This window comes from Jaculus jaculus, chromosome 7 (assembly GCF_020740685.1).
Source record: "Jaculus jaculus isolate mJacJac1 chromosome 7, mJacJac1.mat.Y.cur, whole genome shotgun sequence".
Taxonomy (NCBI): Eukaryota; Metazoa; Chordata; class Mammalia; order Rodentia; family Dipodidae; genus Jaculus; species Jaculus jaculus.
In genome coordinates this window covers 124502091-124527020 of record NC_059108.1, presented here as the reverse complement: position 1 = coordinate 124527020, position 24930 = coordinate 124502091, and the positions used below count along the sequence as shown (strand labels likewise).

General features: G+C 46.7%; 1 protein-coding gene across 1 annotated transcript in view; it reads right to left on the bottom strand.

Moving 5' to 3' along the window:
* Positions 1-665: 665 nt before the first annotated feature.
* Susd6 (sushi domain containing 6) overlaps positions 666-24930 on the bottom strand; it is a 118262-nt gene continuing 93997 nt past the window's right edge. Inside the window, exons 3-6 of the mRNA XM_004649292.2 lie at positions 15961-16158; positions 14655-14793; positions 9233-9660; positions 666-4361 (exon numbers count right to left, since the gene is read on the bottom strand). Of these exons, the coding sequence (XP_004649349.2) occupies positions 4336-4361; positions 9233-9660; positions 14655-14793; positions 15961-16158 (791 nt within the window). The 3' untranslated portion in view covers positions 666-4335. The remainder of the gene's footprint in view (positions 4362-9232; positions 9661-14654; positions 14794-15960; positions 16159-24930) is intronic.

The window sequence follows — 24930 nt, the reverse complement described above, 5'->3', positions numbered from 1 at the left end:
TTTGTCACCCTTTGCCTTTCCATTAAGAGAAAGTGAAAACTTCACAGCCTTTTGGCACCAGACTCACCCTTCTTGCCTCACAGAGCCAGTTTCCTTACCTGATGGGACGTGTGACAGGAGGAGACTTGTTACTGAAATAAGCGGGTATCCCTTTTTTCTTTGGCAGGAACAATGTTTGTTGCTTTGTAAACTCACTTCTGATCATGTTCTGCAGGACTTAAGTGCCACCTCAACACCATACTGGGTATGTCCCTTTCTTTGAGTTTATACTAGTGAAAAGTGGGCCATTTCTCTGCATTGAAATGAGTTTTTCCTTTACTTGAAGCCCCCTGGTTATACAGAAATTGAAAGGTAGAAAGAAGGGAGGCAGCAATGCCCGGGAGGGCCTGTGCTTGGAACGAGGCCAGCAGTTTCTGATAGGGGAGGGTGGTCACCCACTTGAAATTCTGGCTGCACTTCAAGTGAGCCATTTTATCCCCTACTCCCCCCAAGGCAAGGACTCACTCTGCCTCTCTCTGCCTCAGTGTCACACACGGTATGGGGGCCCGAGCTTTAGTAAAGGCTTGTGCCTTGTCAACTTGCTGCATGAAAGCTGGGGGCTTCTGCAGAGCAGTTGCTATCAGCCACTGCTACTTCCTGCGAGTATCACATATCCCACAACTGTGTTCATAAGAATTTTTTTATTATTATTATTTAGAAATGCAGTTATATACATAGGACAATTAAAATTAAATTAAACTTTGTACAAATATTAAAATACTATCTTCACACCCACTGCAATGTACAGGATACCAAAAAATATATATATAAAATAAAATAAAGCAAACCCAAATTGATTGACATCCTGCACAGTCAATTATGCATGTGTTGTTTTAAACCATTATACGAGTACCATTCTGCAAAGGGTCCCATAGTGGTGAGACAACCTTAAAACGCCAGGCCAACGAGCTACCCCTGCCCTGCTCAGCAATCTGAGTGCGTTGTTCTGCATCCTCTCCAGTGAGCTCTGCTGCTAGGCAGAGGACTTTCTTCAAAGTTGATACACTTGAAATTAAAGATCATTTCTCAGCAAAGCAGGCCTTGCCACCTTTGGCTCTCCAGGGAACCAGCTACTACAACCTTCAGCCCAAATATCTGTTAAACAAAAGGTTTTCTAAGCTCTGCAGGAGACCCAGCAGGCCCTGCAGAGAAGCCTCCCCCCCCCAACCCGCACAGTAAGGGGCAGGAACACCTGTGATGAAGCTGTAAAGCCCGTGCCACGCTCCTTACAGCCCCTTCTGCTCTTGAGGAAGGGCGGGAGGAGCAAGGACCTACTAGAAATGTTTGCAGCATATTTCATTCTCTGTGCAAGAATGTTCCTCAGAAATGGAGGAGATATTGTTAAGTGGGAAGCCAGTGGTTTGAGAGCTCTGATATGAGTGGGAGAAAAATGGCTAAGTGCCATCTGTCCCCACGCTGCCACTCATGAAGCAGGAAAAGTATACCTTTGTCTGTCTGGTAGCCCAGCTTCTCCAAACAACTTTAGAGCTGGAGGTGGGAGGAGGAGGGCAGGCCAAATAGGAGAGACAGTCTTAGTTACAGTTCTCTTTGCAAATGGAGTGCTTGTACAATGTACACTGAAATGCCTTATAAAACCAAACTCACTAAGTGGCCAGGACTCAGCCCATTTCACAGTTTACACCCAGTGAAACAGGAACACAGCACATTAAAGACAGAAATGGCAAAAGACAGAGCCTACTGGCTAAACTAAGGCATGGGAGGACGGAAATTTTGAGTGATTTTTACCATTCTGACCCTTGAAAGTTGATAGAGTGTGACTGCACTGAATCAGCTCAAGGGTGGGCCCAACGAACAAACTTTGTGAAAGACCGTCTCCCCTGCAGGTCTTCTGCAGGGCGCCCCAGCGAGCCTGGGAAAGCTGGGCTGTGGCTAGTTTCCTTCCCACTTGCTCCATGCTTTCTTGTGCCCAACACACTGCCACTTGCCACTGGCCCTGTTTCTAGCCAGGCCAGTTGTGGAGTCCCCAGACCTTTTGCAAGGGACGAGGCCCAGGAGCTGAAGCACACGGATAATGATTAAGAGAGTACTTCATGGGAAAGAGAAACACAGAAGGAAGAAGTCACAATGCCAACAAAGGTGAATGAGGGTCTCCAGGAGGAGGCCCTCTCCAGTCAGTGACAGGACAGCACGGCCCTTCTGTCCTCTGGTTAGGCAAGCCTGGGCTTGTAATCCCAAGAGCAGCTCAACGGCTAGTGAAACAGGAGGAGAAACCGGGCGGTTCTTTCACCCATGGACCAAGCCTACCTGGCTGAATAAACACAAAACAAAAGTGTAATCTCTTGGGGAGCAAAAACCCCAAGAGACAGAGAAAAGGGCAGGACCTTACACTTTACAACTATGCCAGAGCAGAATTTAGAAAAGCAGCACACAAAAGCAGATGGATCATTGAGGAGATTTCTGTCCGCCACCCTACTTCTCCCTGCAGGGGGCCACTGAGGATTAAAGACAGCCATGTTAACGTGGCTGGAGGCCTTGGGACCCCAAAGTATGCCTATGATGGCAACCACTAGTAGGTATGTCTTATCTTCCCCAGGCTTCCAGTACCTTCTCCAACTCATTATTCCTTAGCCAACCACACTTGCCTGGACTTCAGACACGAAGACAGGGTTCTTGGGTACAGGATGGGAATGGCCAGCAGGCACAACAGGCACTGCCCTAACCCTGAGAGGAAGAAGATGGGGGTGGCAGGAGGCCAAGCGTGACTGGGAGTAAAGTGCTTTGTAAGCGCAGAGGTGGGGAGCGGTAGGCTGGGAAAACTCAGCCATTCTCCTATCTTCTGGACCAGCGATAATTGGAGCTAACCTTGTCAGGGCTGAAAGTGAAAACTGGACTTCGTTATTTTTACCATTCCAGAGAGGCTTGGGGGAGGAACTTCAAAGCTTCCAGCCCTATCACTTCAGGGGGAGGAAAAAAATACAACACAACAAAAACAAAAGCAAACATTCCTTAATGCCACATCTGTCCTCCCCGAAAGGTAGCCGACTGGCGGGGCTTGGCTGCCCAGACTTGTTAGCTTTCAGTGCAGTGGTACCGGAGGCCCCAGCAACAGCTCCCTGCCCCAGGCCGACATCTGAGGTCTACAAGGGCCTGGGAGTCGGGCTTCAGGGTATCCATCAGCCTGCCTCAGCTGGTAAGGCCAGGGGTGCCGAGGACCTTTCTCGGCCTGACAGAAGATAAGGAGTGGCTCACTGTCAGCACACATGTGGAGGAGCGCGGGAAGGGGCAGGTGGAGGAAAAGCGGCGACACAGCAGGTCACTTCCGGGGCATAGTTACTAAGGCACGTGACCGTGGTGAAGAGGATCCTCAGGACCAGGCTGGAGCTGCCTGCAGCCACCCAGGAACTTGGTCTGTGCCTTTCGGCCTCCCCTCCATCACCACAAACCTAGAAAGGGGCAACCTGCCCTGACTGCCAGAGCCCAGATGAGCCATCAGAGCATCTCAGCAGACCCCAGGGCCCTACGGGCAGCAAGGAAGCTGAGCTGCCTAGGACAAAGCCCAGAAGACAGCATGCAACTCCCTCTTATTCGTGAAAAGAAAAACCAAGTCCAAGGCAGCCAATGCTGGAAGCAGGAAATGAAAATTTGCATATTAGGAAGACGACCATTATCTGACCCCTTCTTCCCCTCCTGCAGGGTCTTCTGGGTGCTTCTTGGAAATGCTCAACTCTACAGGGCCAGGAGCCTACACTTCAGCTGGACATCTGAGTGCTGGGGCTTTGGCATGACTTCCCAGATCCTCAATCCCCACTTAAGGAAACACACCATCCGTGTGTGTCCACACAGGGCAAGTCCAGGGACCCATACTCTGGCCACGAGGACCTTCACTCTGGAACCTGCTTCTGCAGCCCTGGGTCCAGCCCCTGGGCACAGGTGGCAGTACCACTAAGGCCTGTGGATACAACCCACCTGCATGACAGGAGCCTGGACAGGGTGGGGAAGGCACAAGTAAACACAGCGGGTGCTCGGGCCTCACAGCTGTGGGAGCTGCCACCAGAGCTGGCTGGGAGGGACCTGAAGGCTCTGGAAAGGGAGGGTTCGATCCAGCACATTCAAATATGTCCCTGACAGATGGGAAGGCTGGGCCAGGCAGACAGACAGCCCCTCCAGCTGTCCAGCAGGCAGATGGCGAGAGTCTTCCTGGAGTTTCCTAGAGCAGGCCTTCAGGGACACAGATACACAGGTGGCAGCTCAGGTATCCGGGTGGGGCAGCTGGAGAAGACGGTGTTCACCCACAGGAGAAGGACAAAGGGCAGAGAGGAGAGGCCAGCTGCACCCTCATGCTTCTTTCAGCAACGGGATGTCTGCAGGAAGACAAAGCATGGTGGTTATCCAAAGAGGATTCTTCAGAGCACTCCCAGTTCCACTGCGGAGCTCACCAGATAGCCCCTAGTTTAAAGAAGTAAGAGGCCTGGCAGAATGTTCCGTCTGTACGAGTTTGCTATGCAAGCAAGAGGACTGGAGCACTCATGTACAAAGTCAGGCACGGTCGTAAATCCACTAACCCCAGCACTGAGGCGGGGCAGAGGAGGAGGATCACTGAGGCTCCCGAATCAGCCGCATCCTAACTAAAAACCAGGGAGCTCCAGGGTCAGTAAGGCAGAAGAGTGATAGGATGACACCTGATATTTCCCTCTGGCCTCTGCAGGTGGGCACAAGGGGTGTGTATATCTGGATATACATGCAAAAAAAGAGAGATAAACTTAAATGTTCCATTTATATACTTCTGCCCAAAGATTCTCTGTGGGACTGGGGAGATGGCTTAGTGGTTAAGGGTGCTTGCCATGCAAGCATAAAGGCCTGGGAGGGCCCACGTTTGACCCCTAGCACTCCCGTAAAAATGCTGCGTGTAGCTATGAATGCCTGTATCCCCAGTCCTATTGGGAAGAGACAGAATCACTGGAGCTTGCTGGCCTTGCAGTCTGACTGAAAGCCTCACAGGTTTAGTGGAAGACTCTGCCTCAAGAAAACAATGTAGAAGTGATAGAGAACACCTAATGCTCCTCTGGCCCCTGCACACATGCACATGGCGTGTGTGATGTGCACACTACACACGCCACCCCCTCTGTCTCCTGTTTCAAGTCTACCTGGCTCACTCTTACACTGCCTATGTGATAAGATCTCAATGCTGAGCCTGACAATCAAACACCTTTTGGTTCTACCAACAGAAAGCCTCTTCTGGCATAGTCACAATGAATTATTTCCTTTCCTATGAGGCCCACCATCTCCTTAAAGGGAGCTGTAGGATCCAGGACAAATCACTTCCCTTGTTCTCATATATCAAAGGAGGGAGAGTACTGAAACCCAAGCTTCAAGCTTTGGATTTCCTATGACATCAGTCTGAGGCACAACTTATCAACTCAGTGACATAGAAGTCTTTTTATTTTTCTTTTTTAAATAATTTTTTTGTTTGTTTATTTGAAAGAGAGGAAGGGAGGGAGGGAGGGAGGGAAGGGGAGGGGGAGGGGGAGAGGGAGAGAGGGAGGGAGAGAATGGGCACACCAGGGTTTCCAGCCACCACAAAGGAATTCCAGACATGTGCAACCCCCTTGTGCATCTGGCTAATGATGGTCCTGGGGAATCAAGCCTCGAACTGGGGTCCTTAGGCTTCACAGGCAAGTGCTTAACCACTAAGCCATTTCTCCAGCCCGGAAGTCGTTTTTTTCTGAATACCGCTTTAGGATAGGAGCTCTCTTATTCATCCATCATTCATTTACTCAGCATTTATTTGAGACAATGACTTTGTAGACCAAACTAGGATTGAACTTACAGTCCTCTTGCCTCAGCCTCTGGAGTGTTACAAGTTCAGATGTGAGCTATCATATCTAGCTAATCCTACAGTTTCTGGTTCCAGTATTTCTCTACTACAGGTCCCCTCATCTTGCCAACTGGCTGATATACACAGATACAGCAGAGAGCATGTTTCTTTTTTCTTTTTTTTTAAATTTTTTATTTATTTATTTGAGAGTGACAGACAGAGAGAAGGACAGATAGAGGGAGAGAGAGAGAATGGGCGCGCCAGGGCTTCCAGCCTCTGCAAACGAACTCCAGACGCGTGCGCCCCCTTGTGCATCTGGCTAACGTGGGACCTGGGGAACCGAGCCTCGAACCAGGGTCCTTAGGCTTCACAGGCAAGCGTTTAACCGCTAAGCCATCTCTCCAGCCCAAGAGCATGTATCTTAATTTCTTCATGTCACTCCTGTAACCTCATTGAATACCAAACAGGTGTTAGGCTATCAAAAAGGTTTGTTCAAGGGCTGGAGAGATGGCTTATTGCCTTAGGTGAAGACTAAGGACACATATTCAACTCTCCAGATTACACATAAGCCAGATGCACCAGGTGATGTAAGTGTGTAAGGTTGCACATGTCTGGAGTTTGATTGCAGTGGCTAGAGGCCCTGACACACCAATTCTCTCCTCTCTCTGTCTCTCTCATTAAAAAAAAAAATTACAAAAAAAGAAATGAGGGGGGAAAAAAAGGTTTGTTCAAGCCAGGTAGGTGGTCTGTAATTGGCCAATAAAGAGGCTGGGACAGAGGATGGTGAATTCCAAGTCAGCTTGAAGTACGTGTCTTTGTCTCAAAAAAGCAAAAGTAAGCTGGTGTGGTGATGCACACGTTGAATCACAGCACTCGGGAGGCAGAGGTAGGAGGATCGGCTGTGAGTTCAAGGCCACCCTGAGACTAATTCCTGGTCAGCCTGGACTAGAGCAGACCCTGCCTGGGAGAGGGGGGGAACCACGAAAGCAAAACAGAACAGAACAAAACCCCCAAACCATATTCAATACATGAACAATGCAGACAACAAGGAATAACAGAAAACTCAAGGCCCTTGGCTTCTTAGAGGATAAGAGCTGCCATGTGCCCTTAGATATGTCTCATAATACAGTGGCTAACTGTCCAGAAGGTCACTGACTTTCATCTCCAAAGTAGAATAACTATTTAAGTCCGCTTGCCATCTCTCTGGCTGATCAAGAAAAGAGAAGGCGGGCTGGAGAGATGGCTTAGCAGTTAAGCGCTTGCCTGTGAAGCCTAAGGACCCCGGTTCAAGGCTCGGTTCCCCAGGTCCCACGTTAGCCAGATGCACAAGGGGGCGCACGCGTCTGGAGTTCGTTTGCAGACGCTGGAAGCCCTGGCACGCCCATTCTCTCTCTTTCCCTCTATCTGTCTTTCTCTCTGTGTCTGTCGCTCTCTAATAAATAAATAAATAAACAAAAAATTTAAAAAAAAAAAGAAAAGAGAAGGCATGTTACTGATAAGTCTGGAAACCACAAACATGATCTCTGTCCAACAACATCCAACTTTTAGACATGGACTCTTCCCAGGATTCTCAGGGTAGGTGAATTTTCTTCCAGGGTTCATTTAGGAAGGTCTTATGAGGGCAGAAAGGATCATATCATAAGGGAAGCTTCTAGGTTTTGTCAGCATCCTGAACTACACAAGATTTCAGCTAAAGACATTCTTCCAAGCGATACTCAAATCAAAGTTAAACTCTCCAGGTTCCAGGAAAGGCAAACTATCAAGAGGTAGTAATTTCACACTAATATGCAGTTTGCCACAAAGGACCTAGTTACCTGGGAGGCAACATGGGCTCAAAATTCAGGTTTTACAGGCTGGAGAGATGGCTCAGCACTTAAACACACTTGGTACAAAGTTTAATGGGCCCAGGTTCGATTTCCTAGTACCCATGCAAAGGCAGACTAACAAAGTGGTGCATATGTCTGGAGTCTGACTGCAATGGCAGTGGGCCCCAACATGCTCATATACGAAAGGAAAGGAAAGGAAAGGAGGGGGAAGGGGGAAGGGGAAAAGGAAGGGAAGGGAAGGGAAGGAAGAAAGAAAAGAGAGTGAACGTGAGACAGAAAGCAGGCCAGCAAGCAAGCTGGCATGGTAGCTCATGCCTTTAATCCCATCACTTAAGAGGCAGAGGAAAGAGGATTACTGTGAGTTTGAGGCCAGCCTGGGACTACAGAATAAGTTCCAGATCAGCCTGGGCTAGAGATGGCTTAGTGGTTAAAATACTTGCCTGTGAAACCTAAGGATCAAGGTTTGATTTCCCACTACCCATGTAATCCAGATGCACAAGGTGGTACATGCATCTGGAGTTCATTTGCAGTGGCTAGAGGCCCATTCCCTCTCTCTATCTGCCTCTTCCTCTATCTCTCCTCTCTCAAATAAGTAAACCAATAAATAGGGCTGGAGAAATGGCTTATTGGTTAAGGTGCTTGCCTGGGAAACCTAAGGACCCAGGTTTGATTCTCTAGAATCCATGTAAGTCAGATGCACAAGGTGGCACATAAATCTAGAGTTCGTTTGCAATGGCCCACTGGAGGCCCTGGCATGCACACTCTCGCTCTCTCTCTCTGTTTTAAATAAATAAGTAAAAATAAACCCAATAAATGTTTTTTAAAACTATTTTTTAATGCAGGTTTTAGAGCTAGCACCATTTGGCTTCAGATCCTAGATCTATCATTCACCAAGGGATAAGTGAAAAGTCAAAGTAGGTCCCAGTTTCCACCTCTGTAAAATGGGGCAATCATAACTACCTACTACTCAGAAGGCCTATCATTTAACGCTAACGAACAGGTAGCTGGTGTACTCCTGTTGAGAATGAAGCAGCTGTCTGCTCTACAGAAAAGACCCACTCCTGTTTTCTCCATAAAATAACGCAGTCTTCTTGTTATTTGGTTTTTCTTTTGTTTGTTTGCAAGGTAGGTTTCTCACTACAGCCCAGGCTGACCTAGAACTCACTCTGTAGACCCAGGCTGGCCTCAAGCTCACACTGATCCTCGTACCTCTGCCTCCCAAGTGCGAGGATTAAAGGTGTGCAGCACCACAGCCCACTCTTCTTATTCCTGACCATTCATGAATGTAAAAACTGCGCAATGGGACGGTACCCCCACCCCGCCCCACTTGTCTACCTTTTGGTTCTGCACAGCTCTGAGGCTATGACTCGACTCAGGCTCTAAACTATCAAAATTCATAGGTAACAGTGGAAAGTCTCACTTCAGAGGGTCCAAGGCCCTATCTGGCACTCTGAGCACAAAGTCCTATCTTGTAACTTAATATCCCAGGTACTATTTTTCTATGCTGAAAATTCACCAATTACTATAGCAAACCAATAGGCACTCCTCACTCCCAGCAAGGAGTTTTTTGCAGTTCGCACAGACCACTTACCATCCGTGCACTCCTCCGACGTGAGGGATAAAAGGCTTTGTACGTCACTGCTCTCCGAATCTGCGGTGTCTTTGTGCGCCAGCCGGCTGCTCCCTGAGCCAGCCACCCAGGAAGAGGTGGTTGCCTGGTGCACCATCACAGGCTCTGAGCCCCGTGAGCCCCAGGCTTCACACAGTCCAGACTGGCCTGGGGCCTCATCCTCTCCGCCTGCAGAGGAGCAGGCCCCTTGGCCCTGTAGTTGCTGTTCCCTTGGCATGCTTCTCCCACTGGGTGCAGACCCTTCTGACAGTACGATCTGCACTCTGGGGTCAGCAGGCGGCATGCAGTGACCAGAACTGCCATATACAGCTTCCTCGTACGATGGTAGTGCAACCTGGACTCCATCCACCATGATGGAGACTTGGTCCCCAGATACTCCCTGGTCACGCCTTATCAGAAAAGAAAGAAACAAAGGGAGAGTCAGAATACACAGATAAATAACATGAAACCAACCACCATCACTCTTCAGCACTTACTATATGCCAAATGGTTTATGAAAAAAAAGGTGTGGGTATGTGTGTAACCGATCCACAGTGCTGGAAAAATAGCCCAGTGGTTTAAAGGCACTCGCTTACAAAAGTGATCCACAGAAAAGGTGCCTGAATGAATAACTCTCACACAATATTGAACAAAAGAAGCCAAATATGCAAATCTGCACATACAGACTTACTGTGTATCCCATTCATATAAAGATTAAAAACATGCAGTAGTAGATTAGTGTTGAAGGATCCATGTTGTAGTAAAACTATTAAAAAGCAAAGGAGGGGGCTGGAGGGATGGCTTAACAGCTAAGGCATTTGTCTGCAAAGCCAAAGGACCCAGGTTCGATTCCCCAGGACCCACATTAGCCAGATGCACAAGGGGATGCATGTGCCTGGACTTTGTTTGCAGTGGCTAGAGACCCAGACACATCCATTCATATTCTCTCTCTCTCTTTCTTTCTCCCCCTTCCTCCCTCCTTCTCAATCAAATAAATAAAAATAAAATATCAGAAAAAAAATCTAAAAAAAAGCAAAGGAGGGCTGGAGAGATGGCTTAGTGGTTAAGGCACTAGTCTCCAAAGCGTAAGGACCTAGGTTTGATTTCCTAGTACTTATGTGAAGCCAGATGCACAAAGTGGCACATGCATCTGGAGTTCATTTGCAGCGACCAGAGACCCTGGCATGCCCATTCTCTCCCCCACCCTCTCTCCTCACAAATGAATAAATAAACACTTAAAAAAAAAAAAAAAGCAAAGGAGTAAGCTGCTCACTTCTCTGCTTTTTTGTTTTTGAGGTAGAGTCTCACTCTAACCCAGGCTGATCTGGAACTCACTCTTTAGTCCCAGGCTGGCCACTTTTTGTGTCCAGCTTACATGGGCATTTTGGGAATTGAACCAGGGCCAGTAATCATGGAGGCATCTTCCCAAACCCTTTAAAGACTTTCTTAACTTGTGGGTTCTACAGGCATCTGGACTTGTGTGTAAAAGCTAAGAGCCTAGAGATCAAGAAATAGGGCCATTCACTCAACAGTTAGGGTAAGAAAGACTGACATAGGCACACACTAAATAGCCTGAAAACCATTTTATTGTATACTTTATTTTTAGTTTCTGAGGTAGGTTCCTAGCCCACGCTGACCCTGAAATTCACTATGTAGTCTCCGGGTGGCCTTGAATTAATGGGGAGCCTCCTACCTCTGACTCCCAAGTGCTGGGATTAAAGGCATGCACCACCGTGCCCAGCCATTGTACACTTTACTGGGTACACTGCATGGTACACGGATATACTGCCATAAAGCTGGGACAGAGAGAGGTGTCCTGCTTTGAAATGTTATGCTGGACTGGGAAACTAAAATAATTTTGTTTTGACTCAGGTCCCTCAGGTACTTTTGCTTCTTAAATTTCATAACCTTAAAAAACATGGTATATAAGGCTGGGCATGGTGGCGCACACCTTTAATCCCAGCACTCAGGAGGCAGGGGTAGGAAGATCACCATGAGTTCGAGGCCACCCTGAGATGACATAATGAATGCCAGGTCAGCCTGGACTAGAGTGAGGCCCTACCTCGAAAAGCCAAAAAAAAAAAAAAAAAAAAAAAAGAATTATAACAGAAATGCAGGAAAGTCTACATACAGCTTCCACATTATACAAAGATAACACTGGTATACAACTCCTATCTCAGGAATCTCAATCCAGACACTCCTGTGACTCTTCTAGCCATCCCCACTAGCACAAAGACCTTACCCAAACCATCCTGACTTACACACATAAATCACTCCTTTGCCTTTTCTTTCTTCCTCCCCCTCCCCACCCTGAGGTAGGGTCTCACTCTAGCCCAGGCTGACCTGGAATTCACTATGTAGTCTCAGAATGGTCTCAAACTCACGGAGATCCCCTTACCTCTCTCTCACTCTGAGTGTTGGGATTAAAGGCGTATGCCTCCACCATACCTGCTCCTTTCTTTCCTTTTTTTTTTGGTTGCTATTTTTAGAGACAGTGCCTTGCACACAACCACTATGTGGCTTCATCCTTTGTTTTTTAATAGTTTTACTACAACATGGATCCTTCAACATCAATTGACTTCTGCACGTTTTTTATCTTTACATGAATGGGATGCACAATAATTTATATGTGTAGATATGTATATCTGGCTTCTTTTGTTCAATATTGTATATGAGGGTTATTCATTCAGGCACCTTTTCTATGGATCACTTTTGTTATAAACCCACATCTTTTTTTCCTAAGCTATTTGAAAGAATGCTGAGGAAGAGCAAGGTGCTGTGGTACCTTTAATCCCAGTGCTTGGGAGGCCGAGGCAGAAGAATTGCTGTGAGTTCAAGGCTACCCTAAGACTACATAGTGAATTCCAGGTCAACGTGAACTAGAGCTAGAGTTGAGACCCTTCCTCAAACACACACACAAGAATGGTGAGGAAGATATGACTTAGCATTTAAAAATATTTTATTTGGGGCTGGAGAGACAGCTTAGTGGTTAAGGCATTTGCCTGCAAAGCTAAAGGATCCCAGTTCAACTCTCCAAGATCCACATAGGCCAGATGCACAAGGGAGTGCATGCATCTGGAGTTTGTCTGCAGTGGCTGAAGGCCCTGGTGCTCCATTCTCTCCCTCTCTCAAATAAATTAAAAAATGTATTTTTAAAATATTTTATGTGTGTGTGAATACACGTGTGCACATGTGTACCAGGGCCTCTTACCACTGTAAACCAATGCTAGACATGAGCCACTTTTTGTGTCTGATTTTATGAGTACTGGGGAATCAAGTTTACTCCAGCAGGCTTTGCAGCAAGCACCTTTAACTCATGAGCCCTCTTCATAGCCCCATGACAGCATTTCCCTCAGGACTTCCTCTTCCATGTGACTACAGCGCCAGTACATTCCAGAAATTTAGCAATGGCACAAATACTGTAATATAAATTTCCCAGTGTATCCGCAAACATAGCCACTGCAGCACTGCTGTGTTCTTATTCAGGATCTAATAAATAATACACTGCATTCAGTTGTCCTGTCCCTTTCCTCTCCGTCAGCTTAGCGCATTCCACTGTACTTTTATGATATTAACACCTTTGGAAGCGTTCAGGCCAGCTGTCAAGTAGGATGTCCCACAACCTGGTTATATTTGTTGCCTCAGAACTGGACTTAGGTCAAGTTTTGCCAAGAACACTGTACAGGTGAGGAAGTGTCCAATCAGCTCCTATGATGGGAGACACGCTGGCCCGCTGCCAGCCCACCCCGTACTACTCAAACAAGGCTGCTTGGGTTCTTGCCTGTACTCTGGAGATACAGTCTGTGTCTCACAATTCACATTGCACATGTACTGAAGACCAGAGGTGGCAGCTTTAGAAGTGCCCAAAGGTTTTTGGAAGGAAGGAAAATATTCATGGTAAACTGGCATAGGAAGTAGTGCATATACTTTTTATTATTCAAAATAAGCTGTTGTTTTAGGAAGTGCATGTATACAGTACAAAATTTACATGGGCTCCAAAATAAAGAACAGACTGCCCTTCTACTCAAACAAACAAACAAACAAAAAATTCAGTCCATTACCTTAATAGACTTATTGGCTAGTTATAGGAGAAATAAAACTCTTTAACCTAGATCCTGGTATGGTAGAGGTTGACTTTTTTTTTTTTTAATTTTTTGTTTTTTATTTATTTATTTGAGAGCGACAGACAGAAAGAGAAAGAGGCAGATAGATAGATAGAGAAGATAGATAGAGAATGGGCATGCCAGGGCCTCTGGCTACTGCAAAGGACCTCCAGATGCATGCGCCCCATGTGCATCTGGCCAACGTGGGTCCTGGGGAATCAAGCCCCGAACAGGGGTCCTTAGGCTTGACAGACAAGCGCTTAACTGCTAAGCCATCTCTCCAGCCCGGAGGATGACTTTTAATCCCAACACTGAGGAGGGTGAATACATAGTTTGCATTGAATTTGTGACCATCCTGGGGCTGCAATGTGAGTTCCAGGTCAGCCTAAGCTGGAGTGAAACCTCAAAAATTAAAACAAACAGTAACTCCCACCTCTCCCTCTAAACAAAACAAAAGGAAGAAAGACAAATTTAGGGTAGGGCTGAAGAGAAGGCCTAACAACCCAGGTTTGATTCCTCAGGACACACATAAAGCACAAACTGGGGTATGTGTCTGGAGTTCATTTGCAGCAGCTACAGGCCCTGGTATGCCCATTCTCTTTATTTCTCTGTCTCCTGCTTACAAATACATAAATAAAAATATACTTTTTAAAAAAATAAGGTTGTCCTTATACGTAAGTTCCAAGTCTGGAGTACTTTAGAGAACAGTTTAGTTTGACCTGTGCCTGTAAACTGAGCAGCGACTGGTGCAGGCTTACAACACTGTAAAAGGTGAGCTCCTCAAAGGTAGTGGGGGCTGAGCAACAGCAGGAACCAGAGAGTGTGGAGAAGTCCTCCATCAGGGACACACTCAGGACCACACTCACTGGAGCTCCACTGTTTGCCACTTTTACCCTCCATCCCACCATCGGGATGACTCACAGAGAATGTACTACGTTAGGAAAGGGACAGCGCAAGCCAAACCCCACATCCTCACATTCAAGTGTGGTGCGTTGGTCCTGGATCCTCACTATATATTAAAACTGCCGGAGCAGCTTTCTTAAAAAATGCTAATGCCAGGATCCTAATCCAAACCAAATCAATCAGAATTTGGGGGAGGTGCAGGTACACCTGTTGCTAGAAACGACGAGTACAGGCGGTGGCTGACAAATACAGGCATGCAACAGCGTATTCTTGGTGGTGGTGGGGGACAGCTGTGGACCTCCTCACTGGGCCAGAGTGCCACGTTTCTCATTCAGGAGGGGCCGGTCCCACATGGCTGCTTGCTGCCCGCTGCAAAGCAGCACAGGCTCTGGGCTCACCTGCTATGGTGGAAAGACTTCAGCTTTGGCTGCAGCAGCACAAACAGCACCACGAGGAGAAGGATGAGCGCCACCGAGCTGGCAGTGGAAGCCACTATGGACAGAGCAGGGACCCCGAGTGATGTGTGGGTTTCTTTGTCTATGGAAACAAGCCATCGTCAGAACAGTTTTATACTCAGAAAAATGCATGCGTTCCATAGCTGATGTAGCCGAAGGCCCCTGCATGGTGCCAACAGAGACACTGGACAGTTAGTACTTTTCATGAAAACCATGTAAAGTGGCCTGTGTATACACAGTGTTCCCCGAAGCATTTTCCTTTCCTATTTCCTGAATACAAGCTCCCTATCACTTCTAGCCTTTGTTGTCCATCTGAAGCTACTTAGCCCTAGAGGACTTCCTACCCCTGTAACAGCAAGCTGGTAAACACCAACCATTAAAACGGGCACATCATTCTGCCATCTTGAGCTCTACCTTGTTCTCCACCCCACCCCTATGTGGCAGGATAATTAAGAACTGAGCAAAAAGTTCCTGTCACAAGACCTCTAGCCTTCATTGTAAATATCAGGTCTGTCCCTTTCCTCCTCTGGGATGTTACAGGTTAAACACATTCTGGTCTCAAAGTCCAAGGGTGAAGCACAAAGATGACAGACACTTCTTAGGAAGCTGCATTTCCTTGTAATGCAAGACAAGAAGAGGCAGGAATGGAGAGGGGGCTTCTGCCCAATTGTAGCTCCATAACAAAATAGTCCCTTTCCCTCAATGAAAAATAAAAAGACATTGGGGGTGTTAGCATTTACTAACTATGCTAACAGATCACAGTCCAAAGTTACCAGCACGTGGGTGGAGAGATGGCTTAGTGGTTAAGGTGCTTGCCTGTGAAGCCTAACGGCCCATGTTCAACTCTCTAGATCCTACATAAGCCAGACACACAAAGGTAAGGCAAACACAAGATCACACATGCCCAGCAGGTGGCATAAGCGTCTCAAGTTCAATTGCAGTGGCTGAGGCCCTGGTATGCCAATTCTCTTCCCCCCTCCCTTGCTCTCTCTAAAATAAAAAATAAAAATAAAGTTACCAGCACTTAACTAGGTAAACAAGAGATCCTAAACATCAAGGGGACTTAATGTAGCAGGGAAGATGTCCCTCAAAAGATAAATAACCCCTCAGTTGCTTAGTGAAATACAATGTGCCATGCACCAGTAACCCTTATACCTTCCACAAAGATATGAAGCCCCAAAGGAATGGAGGCTATGTGACTGGCACAGCTAAAGACCTAGGCAGCATGCCTTCTCACTTGCAGACTGACCTTCATTGAGATGACAGCTGATCTCCATGGCTGGCTTCCACTCGCCATTCTTACAGGTCAGATATTTGTAGTCACCCTTCAACATGTAGCCTTCTGCACACAGGTACTCGATGACACTGCCAGCTGTCAGGGGGTCTCTGCAGGGCCGGGGGTGGCAGATATAACCACCATTTTCTGGCTCTGGGGGCAGGGGACACACTGTAAAGACAAAGAGCAGAGTGGCAGGTGCCACAGTCAGGCTTTCAGTGGGTAATGTGCTCTCAGTGACACAGCTCTGAAGGCCTCCATAGGAACACATGAAGGACAAAGAGCCATCCCACAGAAAGACTATTCATCAAACCCTGGAATTCAGGCTGTCATCCACAGAGAGGGAAGTACGTGAGCCACAGTGTTGGCTGCTTGCAGCACCTTCCCTCCCCCTCTCCCTCCCTACTGGGCTTTAAGGAAGTGAGGCCTGGACAGCGGACTACACTGATACAATCATGCAACTGGATGCTGGGTTTACTAAAGCCTATGACACAATGAACCAGAGAGGAGATGAAGTGCTGGCAACCCATAGGGGAAGTGTTAGCCTGTTTCTAACATCACATTAGAAAGGACAACAAGGTGTAACAAAGGCATGAGCTTGGTCTCTAAGGGGGTTTCCACTGGCTTTCCTGGAGGCTTCCCAAGCCCTGTGCCTCTTCCATTCTTTAAAGATCTTTTCTATAACCCACAGCCTCCCTCCTCCCTCAAGTTTTCATCCAGGTTTTGAAATTTTTTGGTCTTTTGAGTGGAGTCTCACTCTAGCCCAAGCTGAACTGGAATTCACTATGTAGTCTCAGGGTGGCCTTGAACTCATGGTGATTCTACTACCTTTGACTTCCAAGTGCTGGGATTAAAGGCATGTTCCACCATGCTCAGCCCTCATCTACATTTTAAATCCCCCATCATCTGTTATGTGTCCTTACAATTCTGAGATAACTAAGGTTCCCAAAAGTGAAATGACTTTTAGACAAAATTAAGGCAGAGTGAAGGCCGATTAGGGACCAGAGTCAGGTCATTTGATTCTAACCCATCTACCTCCCATGGAATCCCCATTCCTATACCATAAACTGAGTAATTTGTAAGGCTAGATGTATAAAGATCACTTCCCTTCATACCTTCAAACTAGTAGTTTGAAGAGTCCAGGTGTGGTAAGACTGTGGCCCAGATAAGCTGACACAGTTGGAAGGTCTGAGGAGCCCTCAGAAGGACGGCCTCTTGCTGGGCATAGTGGCACATGTTTAATAACAGCACTTGGGGAGGCAGGGGTAGGATAACCGCTATGAGTTCCAGGCCAGCCTGGAACTACAGAGCGAGTTGTAGGTCAGCCTGGGCTAGAGTGAGAACCTGTATTGGGGGAGGGGGAGGCAGTAGGACAGTGTCTTGTTCTATCCCAGACAGACTACAGAACCGAAGCCCAAACCAGGCACTGCTGGGTGTGCCCACGCCAAAATAGGTGGGGCCAGTGGGGCTAACTAAGGACTCACTGAAACTCTGAGCTGGGGTAAGGCAAGATGGCCAGGCATTCATGATCTTCAACTTTCCAAATGCTTTACAAACACAATATAAACAAAAGGTTTTCCTCAAAAAATTCAATTTTGCTAAGCATGTACCCATCCCATGCTGAATATCACTGTGACATCTATCTGGGAATCAGAATGGAAGTTTCTTTTCTTACTTCCTCTCACAGGGGCAGCATGACTAGGAGTCACACAACAGTGCCTGGCTGCCTAAGATAAGGCATGGCTCACTCCATCGGTATGTGCCCCTGACCACACTGGAGATGCGCCCTTAGAGCCTCCCCTAGCTCTAGCCCCCTTTGACCCCCAATACCACTATGCAGGCTGACTTTCAGCCTGGCTAGGGGTCGACAGCAGGTACAAAACGTGTTGGAGCCAGATGTGATGGTGCACACCTTTAATCCCAGCACTTGGGAGGTAGAGGCAGGAGGATTGTCATGAGTTCAAGGCCAACCTGAGACTATATAGTGAATTCCAGGTCAGCCTGGGCTAGAGTGAAACCTTACCTTAAAAAAAAAAAAAAAAAAGTGATGCTTTCCACCCCCAGGCTGCACATCACTGGAAATGAGGAGAAAAGATAACATATTTTGTTTCATTTCTTCATTTTTGGAAGGGTGCTTGGGATTGAACCAGGAACTTGCCTAGGGCAAGAACTCTATTTTTAAGCCACATCCCATGATTTCTTTCTTTCTTTTTTAAAAATAATTTGTGTGTGGACGAGATGTGAGAAAGAAAGAAAGGGGGGGGGAGAATGAGAATATATGAGTGAGTATAGGCACATCAGGAGGGCCTCTGGAAGTTGCAAATGAGCTCCAGATGCATGTGCCACTTTGTACGTCTGGCTTTATGTGGGTACTGGGGATGTGAATCCAGGCTGACAGGCTTCGCAAATAAGCAGGTTTAGCTGCTGAGCCATCTCCTTAGCCCTTTTATTTATTTCTTTATAGGTACTAATGAACAGACAGGTCTCACATATGCTAAGTATACACACACTCTACCACTGAACTACATTTCTAGCTTAGTGACATTTAATAAGTTGCTAACAAATTTGGAATAGGTAAAGTATGGCAGCAACTATGAAACTAGACAGTTCAAATAAGCAGCCTAGTCATCCCTCGGATCTCTCCACCAGCCCCCTGGCCTAGAGGCCTGACTCTAGGAGGAAAGCAGATGAGAATGGCCCTGGTGCCACTGAAGCTATGGCTCCGTGGGTCAGAGAGCTGGCCAGCAGGCTGCTTTACTCCTTCACTTTCCCTCTTTTGTTCACGGCAGTCCCTTGCCTCAGACCTCAGACTCACTCTTGGCTCTCCTCAGACTGTGTCTAATTGGTTCACTGCCTGGGCATAATTAATGCTGTGCACTCTAGGCACATCCTAAGAGTAAGCAGAACCCACACAGACTTGACCAGCTGCTGAGAAAGGTTCTTAGGGGAAGGACCACAGATTGCAGGGCCATGCCCTGACTGTTCTGCCAGACATTTTTGCCTGTAAACCCTGTAAGATGATGACACAATATTAGGCCCTGGAGGGCATCTAGCACTCACTTTATAAGTGAAGAAGGCAAGGTCAGTAAAGAAATAACTTGAATTTTTTTTTGGTTTTTTAAGATAGGGTCTCACTTTAGCCCAGGCTGCCCTGGAATGCACTATGAAGTCTCAGGGTGGCCTCAAACTCACAGTAATCCTCCTATCTCTGCCTCCTGAGTGCTGGAATTAAAGGCATGTGCCACCACACCCTGCTTTTTTTTTTGTAGTTAATTTTAATAGCAACCCAACTAATAGTCATTCACAGATAACCATGTAGGAATCACTGTGCTATGGTTCCAAAGGGGGGAAAAAAAAAAAAAAGAAGCACTTTAAGTATGCATACCAACAGGAATAGGACAATAAACACATAAATATTTTAACCAATTTTTTAAAAAAGCTAGGCATGGTGGTACGTACTTTTAATCCCAGCACTCTGGAGGAAGACTGTGGTAATAGGATTGCTTAGAGTTTGAGGCCAACCTGAGACTACATAGTGAATTCTAGGACAGCTTGGGCTAGAGAAAGACCCTACCTCAAACCCTCCCCCCTGCCCCCCAAATTTTTTTGTTTTGTTTCATTGAGCTATCATTTTCCTACACCACATTGGCCTTGAATTCAACAAATACTGGAGGGCTTTTGTGGTGGTTTGAATAGATGGCCCCCAATATATTCAGTGTTTTATTAGTTTGTAGTTTGCATCTGTAGCCACCTGGCTGGAGGCAGTGTCACTGGGTGGATCTTAAGGTGTGGTGGTAGGTTTGAGATTTCAATCTAAAGATATGCAAAGTGTGCCTAGCTGGAGTTCCTGAGGTGTGCTGTGCCCTGTGGCTTTTTGGCTTGTGTTTCTCTCTCTCTGCTTGAACCTGTGAAGGCAGGCCAGCTTCTTCTGCCATTATGGAACTTCCCCTGGATCTGTAAACTTCAATAAATCCCTTCCTCCACAACTGGGCTTGGTCTGGAAGTTCATCTCAGCAAATCTGAAGCTGTCTGCTACATCCTTGAACTCCTGATTTTAGTGCCTCCAGAGTAGCTAGGATTATAGGTACAACATATAAAACATTAAAAAAAAATCATTTTCATTATGGTTTCTAGGTTTTTGGGTTAATTTAAGGATACTTTCTTTACTGGAGGTTCTAAACATACTTGATATTTTCTTTTTTTTTTTTTTTTTGTTTTTTTTTTTTGTTTTTGGAGATAGGGTTTTACTCTAGCCAAGGCTGACCTGGAATTCATTAAGTAGTCTCGGGGTGGCCTTGAACTCATAGCAATCTTCTTACCTCTGCCTCCCTAGTGTTGAAATTAAAGGCATGCACCACCACGCCCGGCCTTTGTTTCTGTTTTTTGGAGGTAGGGTCTCACTTTAGCCCAGGCTGACCTGCAATTCATTATGTAGTCTCAGGGTGGCCTCAAACTCACAACAATCCTCCTACCTCTGCCTCCCGAGTGCTGGGATTAAAGACATGTGCCACCATGCTGGCTGACGATAATTTCTTTTAACATTTTACATATCGGACTCTGTTAAGTTATAAAATTCAAAAGGAGGACCGGAGAGATGGCTTAGTGGTTAAGCGCTTGCCTGTGAAGCCTAAGGACCTTGGTTTGCGGCTTGATTCCCCGGGACCCACGTCAGCCAGATGCACAAGGGGGCACACGCATCTGGAGTTTGTTGGCAGTGGCTGGAGGCCCTGGCACGCCCATTCTCTCTCTCTCTCTCTCTCTCTCTGCCTTTTTCTCTGTCGCTCTCAAACAAATAAATTAAAATAAAATTCAAAAGGAGTATACAGTGAAAAGCCAGCCTCCCCCCCCCACCGCCCCCCACCAGAGTGCTCTGGCTGCTCAGGTCCTTTCTCTAAAGGTACTTGACATGGGTCTTCCATGGTCTCCTAAGTGATTTCTGCATGCAGATTTCTGCTAGTATATATCAAATAGGATTGCCACTGCAGAGGGGAAGCTCAGAAGAAAGAAACAGCTTCTAGTGTGGGGGACTCAGAACCACTCTGGGAGGAAGTGGCATGTCAGATGGGATTCCACTTCATCAGGAAAGGAGGTGTAATTTGAAACAAATTCAATAAGGTGGGAAAATGTAGGTTAAGCTCAGAGAACACTGAATAGGCCAGTTTAGTTAAGCTGATTAACAAAGAAAAACTGCCCCCCCCCCAAAGTTAGTAATTTGAAAAGAAAAAAACCTTGGAGAGGGCCTGACTTGCAACAAGAAATGCATACATTCAAGGAGAAAGCCGTGGAAAGTTCTTCTGTTTGTTTGTGAGGTAGGGTTTCACTGCAGCCCAGGCTGACCTGGAATTCACTATGTAGTCTCAGGGTGGCCTCGAACTCACGCTGATCCTCCTATGTCTGCCTCCAAGTGCTGGGATTAAAGGAGTGCACCACCATGCCTGGTTTGTGGAAAGTTCTTGAAAGAAGGTGGACCAGAGGTGGAAGGCCCCATAGATTATTTTCATGTGGTCAAATAAACTTGGTACATTAAAAAAAAATGTTTATCCATGAAAATCACTCAAAAGAAAGATGCTGGAGTTCAGTAGTTTTAGCATTAAGATGTACAGTCCCTAGGAGGAAAATAAAGACACTTTAGAAGGAAGAGTCAGGAAATAAAACAGGCAAGTCATTATAAAGGGATGGATGAACAGACGGACGGGGAGAGAGAGAGAGAGAGAGAGAGATATAGACAGATACACACACACACACACACACAATGAATAGTGCTCTTTGGTCCTAAGAAGAGACCAGGGAGTCTGGCTAGGGGCAGGTGCTAGAGCGGACGGCCCTTAGTGAAACCTGATGTTCGAAGGAAAGGGAAGAACATCAAGGAAGAGCAAAACCTACCCAGCAAATAAACCACCCAGCAGCTTCCTGAAGCAAAGGTCCTGGCCAGTAAGAGTGTCAGGCTCTCTAGCAATTCCATATCCAGAGAGGGAACTTCATAAGCACTGCTCTTTTCTTTTTTCTCCTTCTCTCTCTCAATTTTTTTTCCAGTTTTTCGGGGCAGGGTCTCACTCTAGCCTAGGCTGGCCCAGAATTCAAAGCAATCCTCCTATCTCTGCCTCTAGAGTACTGGGATTAAAAGTGTGTGCCACCATGCCCAGCTTTTTTTTTTTTAGGTAGGGTCTCACTCTAGTCCAGGCTGACCTGGAACTCACTCTGTAGTCCAAGGCTGGTCTTGAACTCGTAGCAATCCTCTTATCTCAACCTCCCGAGTACTGGAATTAAAGATACGCGCCACCACACCAGGAGATATTTTTGTTTATTAGAAAGAAAGAGAGGCAGAGTTGAGTATGGGCATGCCAGGGCCTTCTGTAGGGTCGAGCATGTGAACCAGGCATGGCTACACAGTCCTATAATCCCAGCACTCAGGAGGCTAAGGTAGGAGGAGTGTGACATTAAGGACAGCTTGGGCTCCATGGTGAAATACTAAGAAAGCGGGGAAGGGAGAGGAGGGGAAGGAAAGGGAGCAGATGAGCAGAGCAGATGTGGAAAGGAATCACATTTGGCACAAAGAGTCCCTTAAGGTTATTCAGAAAATAATTATTTATTTGGGGCTGGCTGGCTAGCCTGTCTAGCTTAATCAGTGAGCTCTCGGTTCTGTAAGAGACTATCTCAATAAGTGATGTGCTGGGGAAGCAGCTCAGTGGTTACAAACACTTGCTTGTAAAGCCTGCTGACCAGGGTTCAATTCCCTAGTCACCCATATAAAGTGAGATGTGAAAAGTATCACAAATTTAGAGCCAGGTGTATTGGTACGCACTTTTAATCCCAGCACTAGGGAAGCAGAAGTGGGAGGATTGCCATGAGTTCAAGACAACCCTGAAACTACATAGGAAATCCCAGGTTAGCCTGGGCTAGAGCAAGACCTTACACCTTGGGGGGTAAAAAAAGTAAATACAGACACACCAGGGTCTCTTACCACTGCAAACAGAAGGCCAGATGCTTGTGCCATGGGAGGATCATCATGAGTTCGAGGCCACCCTGAGACTACCTTGTTGTTTTTGAGGTAGGCGCTTGCTCTAGCCCAGGCTGACCTGGAATGCACTATGTAGTCTCAGGGTGGCCTCCAACTCATAGTGATCCTCCCACCTCTGCCTCCCGAGTGCTGGGATTAAAGGCATGCACCACCACGTCCAGCTTAAAAATATTTTATTTAAGCTGAAGAGATGGTTCAGTGGTTAAGATGCTTGCCTGCAAAGCCTAAGGACCAGAGTTCGAGTCTTCAGTACCCATGTAATGCCAGATGTACAAGGTGGTGCATGTATCTGGAATTCCTTTGCAGTGGCTAGAGGCCTTGGTGCATCCATTTTATATTTGCCTCTTCTCTCCCAAATAAATAAATATTTTTAAAATACTTATTCTTTTGAGAGGGGGGGAAAAGGAGCCAGAGAGAGATATAAGGGAGGGAGAATGGGCAACTCAGGGCCTCTAACCACAGCAAACAAAGTCCAGAAGCATGTGTCACCTTGTGCATTTGGCTTTTCGTGGGTACTGGGAAATTAAACTCTGGTCCTTAGGCTTTGCAGGCAAGTGCTTTAACCGCTGAACTATTTCTCCAGCCCTGTACTTACTTACTTATACGAGTCCTCCCTAAACTCCCCATCCACCCAAACTGTAGGACAGGGACTTTGTTGTAGTTCCAGTGCTTTATATAGAATCTGGCGGACAGTTAAAGGTGTAGTAGAAAATGATCATGTGCTTACAAATTTCTGCCAACTTGCAAATCCTATCTTGTTTTTAAAACTACAATGGCCAAGCTGGGTGTGGTGACACACACCTTTAGTCCCAGCATTCGGAAGTTTGAGGCCACCCTGAGACTACATAGTGAATTCCAGGTCAGCCTGAGCTAGAGTGAGACCCCACCTCGAACCCCCCCCCCCAACTACAATGGGCCACAATGTTTTCTGATTTGAGATGAGTCATGTAATAGCAAAAAGAATCCCTCTCCAGGTAAGCCTTTTATTCTCCAAACTGTTATCTAATCATAAAAATACACTCCCTAACATGTGGGCTCAGAGCACTGTTCTGTCAACTGCCCTGTCTCCTCTGAGCCTTACTTAACAGCAATATCCAGCTTCACCAGATGGAGAGTAGACTAGATAAACTACATTTAAGAAAATACCTGTGTCATGCTTGGCATATAACTGGCAAAGAAGAAAGCTGTTTCAGATACCTCTGGATATCTGGAGAGGAAACATTTCAAAATAGGGCAGGATGAACATAATGGGAGTCTTCTTTGCCTTCTCTCCATCTCAGCAAAAGCCAGCCCTTCCCTGCTGCACTTGGCTGACAAACAGCTTCTCCATGGCCTATTACCCTTTCACCTCCCTTGTTTTTCACAGCTTAGGAAGATATGTGTGTATGTGTGTGGGGGGTGCAGACAGGCTGCCAGCTGAGCTGGACCCTCCCACTATGACAGCTAAAGGATGAGGCAGGCAGGAGGGACTCTTCATCCTGCTACTCCAGTCCAAGCCTGGGCCATTCAGTACTAAAGCCTCCCAGTTCACTGACCTACAGAATACAGCCCACAGCTGTCCCTGTTATCTGCCCCGAGGAGCTCAGCACCCAGGCTATTCTGGTGTGCTAATATATTATCAATGCTTCCCCTGAGTGGTAACAAAGGCTGAGAGAAAGAAAAGGACATTTATTCTTCCATCATCAGCAGTGATTACCTGGTCTCATCTTCACTCTGTCTCCTATGTAAGCTGTCCAGCTGTACTCTCTGACCCTCAGAATTCCCTCCCTGCACAAAGAGGCACCAGGCAGCTCTCCAGCACTGCCCAATCTTGGGGGGTGATGATGGTGGTAATTATGAGTCTGTGATAATTAAGTGAGGGTTCTTAAGGTTTAACATGGGATTGGAGTCTTGAGTACAAAAGTTAAAGTTGTGGTTTCATTTCT